Below are 13,586 nucleotides of genomic sequence, written 5' to 3'. Positions count from 1 at the left end.
TGCCATATAGCAAAAAACCTCTCAAAAAAAAACAAAAAAAGATGGCTAGTAGATCCCACATCACAGACTCCACAGTTCAAATCCTGCACCCAGCAGCTTGAAAACCACACCAGTCACTTGTGTGTGTATCCCCAAAGTCTCAAGAGAAGAGATTGTGGTGCAGTCAACCCCCCAGGGGTGATTTTGATCTTTCTCCTCCTTGGTCTCTCTCCAGCCAACCATATGTGCCCTATAGCCAAAAAAAAAAAAAAAAAAATCTATCTGCAAGTTTTAAATTGTGCTTTTTCTCCCCATACATTCACCATTTTAATCATTTAGAGGTACTGTTCAGTGGTTTTTTAGTATATTCACAGTGCTGTGCAGCTGTTACCACTGTCTAATTCCGAACATTTTTAATCACCCCATGAAGAGGTGAGCAATTACTCCGTATACCCTCCTCCCTCTGGTCACCATTCTTCTACTTTCTGTCTCTTTGGATTTGCACGTAACTGGAATCAGACAATAGAGTCAACCCTCCTTACCCGTGGGTCCCGTGTGTGTGTGTGTGTGTGTGTGCGTTCAGTGTAGCGGTTGAATTCGCAGTGTCCAGCCTGTGGCTTTGGAGGCTAACCGTGTTACACCATCTTATGTGAGAGACCTGCATGGGCATATTGCATATCCACGGGAAGTCGTGGGACCAAGTCCTCTCAGATACTGAGGGATGACTGTTCCATATGACCCTTTAATTTCTTACTTATTTTAAAGGTTTTTGCCATAGAGCATGTGCACTCGCTAGAAACAAGAGACAGCGAGAGGGGAAGTACCCTAGAAAGGATGGTCATACCATAATCCCTTCTCTTCCAGTCTTCTCTTAGGATTTTGGGTGCACACACATGCACGCCCAGCACAATTTTCAAACCATCCAGTCCAAGATTCGAACTGCTGTCAGCTATGTGAGAGTCCAGTGCCTTAGCCACTACACCACCTGCCAGCCCCACCTTATGACCTTTATATCTAGTTTTATTTTACTTAATATCTTTTTTTTTTTTTTTTCTGTGAGGTGTGTGCATTCATAGGGAAAAAAAAGAGGAGGGGTGGTGAGAAAGCACCCTTCAGGGAGAATGACCACACTACAGTGCCTTCTCCATTCTCATTTTGGGGACACACACATGTGCCCAGCATGTGTTTCAATCTGCTGGGTCTAGAACTTAAATGATGTACTTTACTGTGTAGGATCCAGCTGCCTCACTATCATTCCACTGACTGGCCTTTTTTTTTTTAAATAAAAAAATTATTTACTACTACCAAGAAAGAAGATAGCATCCCAACAACAGGTTTTTTTGTTTGTTTGTTTGTTTTGTTTTGTTTTGTTTTTTTGGAGAAGTTTTTGCTATAGGGCGCATGCACTCACCAGAGAGACAGAAAGCGAGAAATCACCCCCCAAGAAGGATGGCCACGCCGCAATCGCTTCTCCATTCTCCTCTCGAGATCTTGGGCACGCATGCACACGCACCTGGCATGAGTTTAAACCACCGGGTCTGGGACTCGAACCACTGTTAGCTACATGGGAGTTCAGCGATAATAGTCATTACGCTAACTGCTGGTCCCCCAACAGGGTCTTAATGTTGCAGTCCGGACCAGCCTTTAGCCAGCCCCCGATCATGGGCACACAGACACCTGAGGTATCAGGGGTGTCACTGGACTTGAACTAGGAACCTTTCCATGTGTGACTGCCTTGCAGTCATTGCATTTTACTGCTCTGTCACCATTTGATCCCTGTGTGCACATACATGACAGAGAAAGCACTGCCCAGTAGGGCCTCATCATGCTATAATCATTTTCTCCAGTTCTTCATCCTGTCAGGCTCTTGGGTATACACATGCACACCCAGTGTATTTTTCAAGTCAACAGGGTCAGGACTTGAACCCTGATTAGTTATGTGGAATCTGGCTTCCTCTGTGTAGGACCCAAATGCTGATTTAAGAGACAAGTCTTCTCTTAAATGTAAAATGTAGCAGATCTGTGGAGTAATGTGTTTTTGTTTTTTGCTTTTTGGGTTTTGGGTTTTTTTTTTTGTTTGTTTGTTTTTTGGGTGCTTTATGTAACTTTTAAAAAGGAAAAGCAGGGGCCAACAGGTGGCATGGTGGTTGAAGTGCTGGATTCCCGTATGTCCAACTGTAATTTGAGTCCTGGACGTGGTTGCTTGTTTTCTCACTTTACCTCTCTGTCTCTCTCTGGTCAAATTAAATAATGATAATAAATATTAAATAACATTTTTAAAAAAGAATTATGTATTTATTTAATTCCATTTGTTCTTATTGTTTTATTATTTTGACCAGATAGAGACAGAAAAAGACAGTGAGAAAGCAAGTCTCCAGGTCTGGGACTCAAACTGCAGTTGGCCATGTGGGAATCTAGCACCTTTAACCATTAAGCCACCTGCTGGCCCCAATAAATAACTCTTAAAAATAAAAAAGAAAAAGAAAAAGGAAGAAGAAAGAAGTTATTGGGGCCAGCAGATGGCATGCTGGTTAAGGCATTGGACTCCCACATAGTCAACTGCTATTTGAGTCCCAGACTTGGTGGCTTGAAGATCACACCAAGCACATGTGCGTGCATGCCCAAAATCCCAAGAAGAGACTGAAAGAGAAACAATTGAAGCGTGGCCATCCCCCCTTTAGGGGTGATTTCTCACTTTCTCTCTCACAAGTGAACAAGCACACATAAGCCCCATGGCAAGAAACTTTTAGCACTCCATAAATAAATGTGTATGACCTGGAGCTGTATATAGAGGATAGTGAAATAAGTGTCTTTAACAGAATTGGCACTGACAGCTTGTGGCTTCTGAGAGAGAGAAGTGTGAGGCTGTGTGCGACCTGCTTGAGCAGGCCCAGCCTCTGCTGCTTTCGTTTGGAAAGTTTGGCCATTTTCCTGGTGGCCAGACAAGTTGTGACTTCTGTGTCATTACCAATGGCACCTCCCCTGGAAGCAGTATAGCAGACACTCTCTGGACTTCCTGTGGAGCAGGTAGAGTGATTGGAAAAGAGAAGAGGGTCGGTGACATCAGCCCTGTTCTCGTTGCTCTCGAACTCCTTCACCAACACCTCCTTCCAGGGTCCCACGCCTGTGTTTGCTTGCCTGGGTAGCCAAAGGGTTTCCCATGGATGAGCCTGGCAATAAGCTGATAGCTGGTTGTCTTGGAGGGTGTGTGATTTCTGTAGTACGTCTACCTGTTTTGGCCATGGCCAACCATCTGTCTATGTAAAGAAATGAGCATACCGCGCTCTCATTTTTTTTTTTTTTTTTGGTAATTATTTAATTTGAGGGCCAGCCGGGTATTTAATTTGAGGGCCAGCAGGTGGCATGGTGGTTAAGGGTACTGGACTCCCATATGGCTGACTATAGTTAAAGCCCCAGCTTGCTTTCTCACTCTCTTTCTCTCTCCCCCTCCCTCCTTCCCTGGTCAAATTAAAGTAAATAAATAAAGCTAAATAAATTTTTTCTTTTTTAAGAGATTTTTACCATAGGGCAGCATCAGTGAACATAGCAGACAAAAAGATTGTCTTGTTTTAGAGATAATGAAAAAGGAAAATAAAAGATAAAAAATGTATACACACGCAAACATACATATAGCATCACTTTTTTTTTTTTGGGGGGGGGGGAGGTTTTTGCTGTAGGGCATGTGCGCTCACCAGAGAGACAGAAAATGAGAAATCACCTTCCAGGGGGAATGCCCACACAGCAATCCCTTTCTCCTTCATTCTCCTCTCAGGATCTTGGGCACGCACACACACGAGCCTGGCGTGAGTTTAAGTCAGCAAGTCTGGGGGCTTGAACCGCGCTCGACTACATGGGAGTCCAGTGACATAGCCATTACACCAACTGCTGGTCCTACCCAGCATGATCTTTTAAGCCACCAGATCCAGGACTTGAACCATGGTCAACTATGTAGGAGTTCAGCAACATAACCATTTCGCTGGTCCCCATCTGCTGATCCCTAAAATAATTCTTTTTAAAAACATTATTTAATTTTATTTATTACTGTTTTTATTTGCTCTATGTAGGGCACATGCACATACCAGAGACAGACAGAGGGAAAGTGAGATATCAAGCCTCCAGGTCCAGGACTTGAATCGTGGTCAGCCATGTGGGAATCTAGCACCTCAACCACCATACCACCTGCTGGCCCCAAGGCATACTGCCCTTTAGGTACCAGATTGACCCAGAGATTTTATTCATGGGAACTTGGGACTGAATGGTGGTGTAGCTCTTTACAGCTGACCCACATGCAAAGGTCCTGGGTTCATATCTGGAGTATGCCAGGCACTTAGTGCCCATGATCCAGGACTTGCTGGGGCTGGATTGCAGTGTTAGACCCTGTTCTGTCTCTCTCACTCATGAAAGAGATACACTTTTAAAATTAATGAATTAATAGGTACTAGATCCTTGTGGAGGAAACCATATTCTGCTTTTACTCTGGAAGCTTAACACCTGTTTAGTACCTGGTTCATCCTCGCCTATTCCACTTTGTACTGTTGGTCTTTTCTAGGCAGGAAGCAGCACTAAACCACAGCATATTTTACATTTGCTTATTTATTGATAAAAACTTTGACCTGTGTTTTTAACAAAAGAATTCACTAATCATTTGACATCACAATCCCCATTAATTGTATTTTTCTCTCCTAGTACTACTATAATTCCCTAACCCAGCAGTACCTCTACTGGGATGGAGAGAAAGAGACCTACCTGCCAGCTGCAGAGTCGAGCTCTCACCAGCAGGCAGGCCTGCCTCCTGCAAAAGAGGGGAAGGAGAAGAAGGAGAAGCCCAAGAGCAAAACAGCCCAGCAGGTACATTGGGACTGGCCAGGGGACCCCGCTGTCCTCGGGGTATTGGGTTATAGCTTTATTTGGAGTCTCAGGAACTGTGCTGCATGTTTGTTTGCCATAAGGTCGCCAAGCATTTGCAGTGTTTTTGTTGTTACCAACATTGTCTGTGCATCTGTTTGCCTACATACTTAGAAATAAATATCCTGGAAGTCTCTAGGGCTTTCAGGCATTGTTCATTAATGACTTCAGTTGTATGTGATCACATCTCGTGAAATTATTTATAGGCAGCAGTAAGAGAGAAAGGGGTTTTGTTTCAGGACATGTGGGGATGAAATCTTTAATGGCTCATTGTCTTGGTACGGGGGACTAAATGCTTTTTCTGTATGTGATGTCGTTTGACATTAGATCGCCAAAGACATGGAACGCTGGGCTAAGAGTTTAAACAAGCAGAAAGAAAATTTTAAAAATAGCTTTCAACCTGTCAATTCTTTGAGGGAAGAAGAAAGGAGAGAATCTGCTGCGGCGGATGCTGGCTTTGCTCTCTTTGAGAAGAAGGTAATGGGGCAGGAATGGCCCAAGTTGGTGACGGGAGCTGGTGTAAAACCTGAGGCTCATGGCGGTTCTGTTTCCCAGGGAGCCCTGGCTGAAAGGCAGCAGCTCATCCCAGAGCTGGTACGGAACGGCGATGAGGAGAATCCCCTCAAAGTAAGGAAGCAGCACAGTGTTTTAAAGGCCGCATCTGGTTTATGTCTCGCTTTTAAGTTCAGCTGCATCTGATGTGATTCCTCCCTAAAACTAGATGTGGTCACTGTCAGTGGATATTTGGAACAGCTCCGCATGTAGAGTCCAGACTCGGGCTTTCTTTGTGAGAGGGAGCAAGAAGTGACTCCTGAATCTCTGAGCTTAGTCCATTGAGTTTCATTGTATCTGTAAATAGAGAGTTTTAATGGTCTGGAAAGAGAAAATTAAACGAAGGAAAACTTGTTTTACTTAATTGATATTTGCCTGGATGGGTCATTACCTGGATCTGTCGTATTTGGGGTTTTCACACCTGGTCAGTGATTTGAAAATCATTACCTGGGAGCAAATTTCTTGGGTCCCACGAGGGTTGGTCCCTGCCAGGAAGCTGTCAGAGCCCAGCACTCCAGAGCCATTCTGCTCGGTACAGTTACTGAGAGGGCTGGCTGCTGAAGTGTGGCAGGGTAGTAGATGTGCTCTCACATCTTGGACTAAGCGCTGCTTCATCCAGGTACATAACCATCACCATCTTCCTGTTGAACATTTCCAATGACCTGTCCTCTTTTGTCCCCAGAGAGGTCTGGTTGCTGCTTACAGTGGTGACAGTGACAATGAGGAGGAGCTGGTGGAGAGACTTGAGAGTGAGGAAGAGAAACTGGCTGATTGGAAGAAGATGGCCTGCCTTCTCTGCCGGCGCCAGTTCCCAAACAGAGATGCCCTGGTCAGGCACCAGCAGCTCTCAGACCTACACAAGGTGGCTGTGCTTCTCCGAGCAGAGCGGAGCTGGGGTGGGGGGTGGGATGCTGTGGGCACCCTGACGGCAGCAAAGGCTGGCAAATGCCTGTAGCTGCATAGTTGCCTTTGGCACATTGGTCCAGAGATGAAGAGGAGCAGAGCAGCTCCACACACGCCTGGACTCCGGGTGCTAGTGTGTTGGGCTTTGGCTCTTAGAAACAGCAGGCGTTGCTAATGTTACAACATTTCGGATGAGGACGGTCTGGATTCTTAACTACGTCTGTAACATCCTTCCTACAGCAAAACATGGACATCTACCGACGATCCAGGCTGAGCGAGCAGGAACTGGAAGCCTTGGAGCTGAGGGAGAGAGAGGTGAATGGGAAACAGCATGCCGTGAAGAAGAGTATCAGGGATATCTGCCTTTGGCCTTTCTTTGTAGCATTTAATTCTAGATCCTAGGATTTGTCATATACTTGTCATCCACCTTGCAGTTCACATAGACTGGCCCAGGTTGTGTGTGCTTAGGGAGCTACACGCTGTCCCTTCATGGGGTGTACCAGACAAAAGCAGCCTCTAGACTGTGTGCAGTCCTGAAAGCCAACTCACTGGTGATGCTGCCTGGAGTTTATTTATGGAGCGAGCACTCTGGTTGGCTTGGCCAGGGATGCTTTCACGGGCAGTGAGGGGAGTAGCAGGGCTTGGTTGACAAGGCTGTGGGTGGAGGCAGGAGAAGCCTGTGGTTCTAGTAGTGAGTGAGCACTCAGTGCTGGTGGCTGAGGCAGGTGGGCAATATTTTAAATGTAAATAGAGGCCTGCGAGTTAGAAATGTGTGGGGCCAGCATGTGGCATAGTACTCGCGGCACTGGACCCCCCATGACTGACCGTGGGATCCCCCATGACTGACCGTGGGTTCAGGCCCAGTCCCAGAGGCTTGAAAATCATGCCAGGCATGTGTGCTCAAAATCCTGAGAGGTGAAGGATTGTGTTGTGGCCATCCCCACTGGGGTGTCTCATTTTCCCTGTCTCTCCAATGAGTGCACACATCCTATAGCAAAAAAAATCTCTAAAGAAAGAAATGACTTAGTGCGTTAGAATTTCCCACTCTAGGATAATTTTTTTTTTAATTATTTTTTCTTTCTTCCCTCCCTCCCTCCTTCCCTCTCTTTTATCTTCCTTCCTTCCTTCCCTCCCTCCTTTCTTCCCTTCCTCCCTCCCTCCCTCTCTCCTTTCTTTCCTTCCTTACCTTCCTTTCTTTCTTTACTTCTTTCTTCCCTTTCATTCTGTCTTTCTTACTTGGCTAGAGAGGGACAGTGAGAGAGAGAAAAAAGGAAAGTGAGAAAGCAAGCCGCCAGGTCCAGGACTTGAACCACAGTCAGCCATGTGGGAGTCCAGCACCCTTAACCACCACGCCACCTGCCAGCCCCCTGCTCCAGGATAATTCTGAGGTGTCTGTAGTTAATGTATTTGCTTCCCTTTTTCTTGCTACTATTCATAGTGCTGGCTCCCCAGGAACTGCCAAATGGGCCCCTGGAAGCCTTTTTGATGCCTTTTGGCCCTGGGTGTGACCCATCCAAGTGCTGAATGTGAATGGCAGCTCTGCTTGCCTCTAGACCAAAGGGTCTGACAAGTGGCAGCTAATGGCTTGAGAGTGCTCACTGGAGGCAGTATTGCCACTGGTTCCACACACAGTTCATCTCTACAGATGTGGCATTCTAGATAGGACTCAGTGCAGTGAGCACATTTGGACATTAGGTATTTCGGGCTAGTCTATAAAGCCATGCTTCAGATTTCAGAATACTCAAGATGATAGTCTTGAAAAATAGGAGTATTAGACTGCTAACAGATTGGGATCTGTGAGTATTTCTAGCAGTGTTCTTTTCCCCCTACATAGATGAAATACCGAGATCGAGCTGCAGAAAGACGGGAGAAGTACGGCATTCCAGAACCTCCAGAGCCCAAGCGCAAGAAGCAGTTTGATGCTGGCACTGTGTATGTGATGTGCACATTTTCCAGTTCATTCACGGGGCTCTAGCTGTTTAAATAACTGTGTGTTTGCCACTGGCAGGAATTATGAGCAGCCCACCAAAGATGGCATTGACCACAGTAACATTGGCAACAAGATGCTGCAGGCCATGGGCTGGCGGGAAGGCTCAGGTTTGGGGAGAAAGTGTCAAGGCATCACAGCTCCCATTGAGGTAAGCAGTGGGATCGGCTCCAATGCGCACAAACTTATAGGCTCACGCCAGAGACTAGGTGGGAGGAAAGTACCCCAGTGGTCTGGGGCTGGGGAGCAGTTTCTCCTTACACGGGGCAATGTCCTTGGCCAGACCCTGTTCTTCACCTCTGAGGGAGACTCCTGCTCCCTGCAGACCGCTCCTGCTTCACTCTGCTTTTTAATAGGTCAGTTGGGAGGACTAGGCCAGTTGACACCCCTACTTGATTTTCCTGGCCAAGTTTCCCCCCCCCCCTTTGGGTAAAACCCATTTTCTTCTAAAGACCATGTATTTTCTTTCATTTGTTATAAACAAACGCTATCACTGAGAGTGCTTACTGTCTTTAACACCAGTTCAGATTCACTTAGCTTAGATAGGATTTAAAAGACGAAAGTCCTGGCCTGGGGGTAGCGGGTAGCATAGTGGTTAAGGCATAGGACTTCCATGTAGGTGACTACGGTTCAGTTCGAGTCTTAGGCCTGATAACTTGAAAGTCATGCTGGGAGCATGTGCATGTGCTCATCCTAATATCCCAAGAGGAGAATGGGGGAGAAGAGATTACAGCATGGCCATCCCTCCGGGGGGCAGATTTCTCACTTCCCTCTCTCTCTTTCTCCCCGGCGAGTGCTCTTGCCTTATGGCAAAAAAAGAAAACAAAGGTCCTGATCCAGGACACCTGAGGCTAGGGCTAGGCACATGGGAAGCCCAGATTTGACTCTCAGACCAACCTAAAATGGGCTGGGAAGGAGGGTGGTCCCATGGTCCTAGCTAAGCGGGAGGCCAGCTGGGGCAGGAGAATCACTACGTGGTGAAACTCAAAAGCACCTCTCTGGGGCCAGCCATACAGCCTAGTTAATTCACATAGCTGACTGTGGTTCAAATCCCAGCCCTGGCAATTGAAAAAAAACACGGGGTGTGTGCATGCATGCCCAAATCCCTGACAGGATGGAGAAAGTACGGCATTGGAGGGGAGGGGATTGTAGCATGACCACATCCCATTGGGGAGTTCTTTCCTTCTCTCTACCTGTCTGGTAAGTGCACACACCCTCTAGCAATCAAAAAAACAATCTGTATCTCTTATCTACCCACCATTTTAAAAAATACAAACTAAGGTACTCTATGTTCTAAATGATTTGGGTTATGTTTTTTTAATAATAAAAATTTAGTAGGATTTTCATCCGTAAGAAATGTCTAAGTTAGTCAGAGCCAGATTGAGCCATGATCCAGGGCCAGAGGCTGCCTATCCACTGGTCTGATCGATAGCTGTGCCAGTGACTGCTGCCACTCTGCCATGGCAGACCACGTTTGTGCTGTGCGTGTGGGTCCAGGTGACAGCTGGCTGTCCTGCTGTGCGGTCTGTGCCTGGGTCTTTGAGGAACTGGCTTCACTGCCTGCCCTCGCCCACTGCCCTCCCTCGTCAGCACACCACCTCCAGGTCTCCCCAGTGTAGAAATCCTTCCTCTCCCCTGGCTCCTGGCAGGTGGTCCTGCCCAGTAGGAGTGGGCTTCATGAGAGGTGGGGGCAGCCCACCCCCGCCAGCTGCTGACACTCTCTTTGTTCCCCAGGCTCAAGTCAGGCTAAAAGGAGCTGGCCTAGGAGCCAAAGGCAGCGCATACGGGTTGTCGGGTGCGGATTCCTACAAAGACGCTGTTCGGAAAGCCATGTTCGCGCGGTTCACTGAGATGGAATGAGACTGTGAAGGTCGGACAGCGATGATGAGGTGTTCGGGGGAGCACAAGCAGTGTCCCCTCCGGAATTCACTCTCGCTACCTGTCTCTTCAGGGGCAAGCCTTGTGCCCTTGGTAGTTCTTAGGGTGAACCACTTCATCTGCAGGTCTCCCCTTCCACCTGGGAGGGTCATCTGGTGGCCAGCCTTCCTGCTACCAGAGGGCTTGTGAGCAGACCAGAGAGACAGTGGGCTTTTATACTGGGTGTACATACTGTAATGTAGTGTGTTTTACATGTGCCGCCTGTGTTCGTGATCCGTCCTCCCTCACTCCGGGGGGGAAGAGATGCCCAGGGGGTGTGACACCAAAGCCACCTCTGTCGTTTGTCGTCGTGATGTCTTTTCTGGGCAGAAGCCTTGTGTATATTTGTATATTATACATTTGTACAGAATTTTGGAAGATTTTCAGTCTAGTTGCCAAATACGGCTCCTTTACAAAAGAAATACCTTGAAAAATGGGTATCCTGTGTCTTTTTTCCTAGGTGAGTGGGTGGGAAAACCTGCCTGGGCCAGTGAAGCTTGGTGATGACACTGTTCGAAATTGTTTACAAGTAGTGTTCCTTGCTCCCATCTTCCGTGTTCAGACTGAAGCTCAAGAGTTTTTGTTAACAGGTTTTAAAATTTAATTGAGGGGGGCCGGCAGGTAGTTTGGTGGTTAAGGGTGCTAGACTTCTATATGGCCGACCACAGTTCGAGTCCCAGACCTGGTGGCTCATGCTCTCTCTCTCGCTAGCTCTCTCTTTCTCTCTGTGTGTGTCCCTCTCTGGTCAAATTTAAATAAATAAATAAAACTTAATGGAGAGGGACCAGCAGATGCCGTAATGGTTACATCGCTGGACTCCCACATGGTCTACCCTGATTCAAGTCTTGGACCTGGAGGCTTAAAACTCACACCAGAGGGCCAGCAGATGGTGTGGTGGTAAGGGATGCTGGACTCCCACATAGCCAACCACTGTTCAAGCCCTGGACCTGGCACTTCTCTCTCTCTCTCTCTCTCTCTCTCTCATACTCTGCCCCTCTCTGGTCAAATTTAAATAAATAGTTAAGTAAAATAATTATTTTTTTAAAAGAATTATTAAGTTTAGGGACCAGCAGTTGGCATAATGGCTATGTCGGACTCCCATGTAGTTGACCGCTGTTCGAGTCCCAGACCCGATGGCTTAAACTCACTGGGCACGTGCGTGCATGCCCAGGATTGCAAGGGGAGAATGGAGAAGGGATTGCGGCATGGCCATCCCCCTGGGGGGTGATTTCTCGCTTTCTATCTCTCTGTCTGTCTGTCTGGCGAGCACATGTGCCCTATAAAAAACCTCTCAAAAAAAAATTAAGTGTATTAATTTATTATTTGACAGAAAGTGAGAAAGCAAGCCTCCAGGTCTGGGACTTGACCACGTGGGAGTGTCCCGCACCCTAACTACCACACCACCTGCTGGTCCCAAACAAAATAATTCTTTAAAGGGGCCGGCAGGTGGCAGGTTGGTTGGGGGCACAGAACTCCCACATGGCTGATCACGGTTTGAGTCCTGGACCATCTCTCTCTCTCACTGGTCACATTTAAATAAATAAAATTAAATAAAATAATTCTTTAAAAAAAGTAATTCTCTGGGACCAGCAGTTGGCATAATGGCTTTGTCACTGGACTCCCACATAGTCAGCCGCGGTTCGAGTCCCGGACCCGGTGGCTTAAAACTTTTTTTCATGTGCGTGAGTGCTCAAGATCCCGAGAGGAGAATGGAGGAGAAGGGATTGTGGCGTGGCCATCCCCCCTGGGGGGGTGATTTCTCACTTTCTGTCTCTCTGTCTCTGTCTGTCTGGAGAGCACATGTGCCCTATAGCAAAAACCTCTAAAAAAATAAATAAGGTTAAATAAATTATTTTTAAAAAAAAGTGGAAACTTGGGGCCAGCAGATGGCTTGGTGGTTAAGGCAGCTGGAGTCCCACATTGTGGACTGTGGTTTGAGCCCCAGACCCATGTGGGTGTGTGCCCAGAATCCCAAGAGAAGAATGGAGGAGAAGGGATTATGGCCTGACCATCCCCCAAAAAAGTCTGTCTCTGGTGAGTGCACGTGCCCTACAGCAAAAACTTTAAAAAAAAACACTGTCCCCCCACATACACCAGGAAAAAAAAAAAAAAATGGAAACTCTGCCTTGGGTAGAGCCTTCCCCCCATCGTGGTACACACTGCCTCCAACCCACCTGCCAATGGGGTGTGGGAACTGAGGAAGCCACTTCTGATTCCTCATCTCAGCTGTTAAGGAGGTATGCAGGCATGCTGCAGGTGGCCCCTTCCTTTTCTTCGTTAGGTGGAGAGCATCATTCTGGCCAACAACCATGCTCAATGGGGGCAGGAAGTCTGCCTGGGTCTCAGCATCTGATCCGGGAACCGTGAGATGTGAAGCTCACAGTGCCAATCTGGCCAAGCAGTATTTGAGCCCCAGATTTGGCATATAGTCAGGGAAGGTGGCCCTCTTTCTGGAGCTTATTCTTTTTCCTTTTTCTGAGATGGCATCTTGTTAAGTTGCCCAGACTGGCCTTGAACTCACAACCCTTCTGCTTCAGCTTCCTGAGTAGCTGAGACTGCAGGGACATGCCATCATGCCCACGTTAAAGCCTTTTATTTAATTTTTAAGGTTTTGTCCATAGGGCAGATGCATTCACTGGAGAGACTAAGAAGTGGGAAAGCACTTACAAGGGGGAATGGGCATGCTGCAATCCTTTTCCCATTCTTTTTTTTTTTTTTTGGAGAGGTTTTTGCTATAGGACGCGTGCGCTCGCCAGACAGACAGAGACAGAGAGACAGAAAGTGAGAAATCACCCCCCAGGGGGGATGGCCACGCCACAATCCCTTCTCCTCCAGTCTCCTCTCTGGATCTTGGGCACGCACGCACATGCACCCGGCGTGAGTTTTAAGCCACCGGGTCCGGCACATACACTGCAGTCGACTACGTGGGAGTCCAGCAACATAGCCATTACGCTAACTGCTGGTCCCATCCCTTCCCATTCTTGAGATTTGAGCACGCGTATTGTTCACGTGCTCACACGGTGTGAGTTTAAAGCCACCAGATCTGGGACCCAGACCACAGTCAGCCATGTACGAGTCCAGCACCTTAACAACCATGCTACCTGCTGACTCACGCAGCTTGAAACTTTTTAAAGAGATTTTTGCTGTAGGGCATGTGTGCTTGCCAGAGAGAGAGACAGACAGACGGCAAGAAATCACACCATAATCCCTTCTCCATTCTCCTCTCAGGATCTTGGGCACGCACGCACACGTGCCTGGCCTGAGTGGCAAAACGCTGGGTCCAGGACTCAAACTAGTTTACCTGGGAGTCCAGCAATGTAACCATTACGCCATCTGCTGGTCC

The 13,586-nt window shown here is 47.4% G+C and overlaps 1 protein-coding gene across 3 annotated transcripts in view; it reads left to right on the top strand.

The window, feature by feature from the left end:
• Positions 1-10,681, top strand: part of RBM5 (RNA binding motif protein 5) — a 34,460-nt gene extending 23,779 nt beyond the window's left edge. For all 3 annotated transcript variants that reach the window (XM_014585208.2, XM_006170937.3, XM_006170936.3), the window contains exons 18-25: positions 4,666-4,827; positions 5,212-5,361; positions 5,440-5,511; positions 6,119-6,298; positions 6,580-6,654; positions 8,174-8,271; positions 8,348-8,477; positions 10,061-10,681. In XM_014585208.2, coding sequence (XP_014440694.1) covers positions 4,666-4,827; positions 5,212-5,361; positions 5,440-5,511; positions 6,119-6,298; positions 6,580-6,654; positions 8,174-8,271; positions 8,348-8,477; positions 10,061-10,186 — 993 coding nt within the window. In that variant the 3' untranslated portion in view covers positions 10,187-10,681. The remainder of the gene's footprint in view (positions 1-4,665; positions 4,828-5,211; positions 5,362-5,439; positions 5,512-6,118; positions 6,299-6,579; positions 6,655-8,173; positions 8,272-8,347; positions 8,478-10,060) is intronic.
• The last annotated feature ends 2,905 nt before the right edge of the window (positions 10,682-13,586 follow it).

This window comes from Tupaia chinensis, unplaced genomic scaffold, assembly GCF_000334495.1.
Source record: "Tupaia chinensis unplaced genomic scaffold, TupChi_1.0 Scaffold149184_1, whole genome shotgun sequence".
Classification (NCBI taxonomy): domain Eukaryota; kingdom Metazoa; phylum Chordata; class Mammalia; order Scandentia; family Tupaiidae; genus Tupaia; species Tupaia belangeri.
The sequence above is the reverse complement of the archived record's forward strand: the minus strand, read 5'-3'. Positions and strand labels throughout refer to the sequence as shown.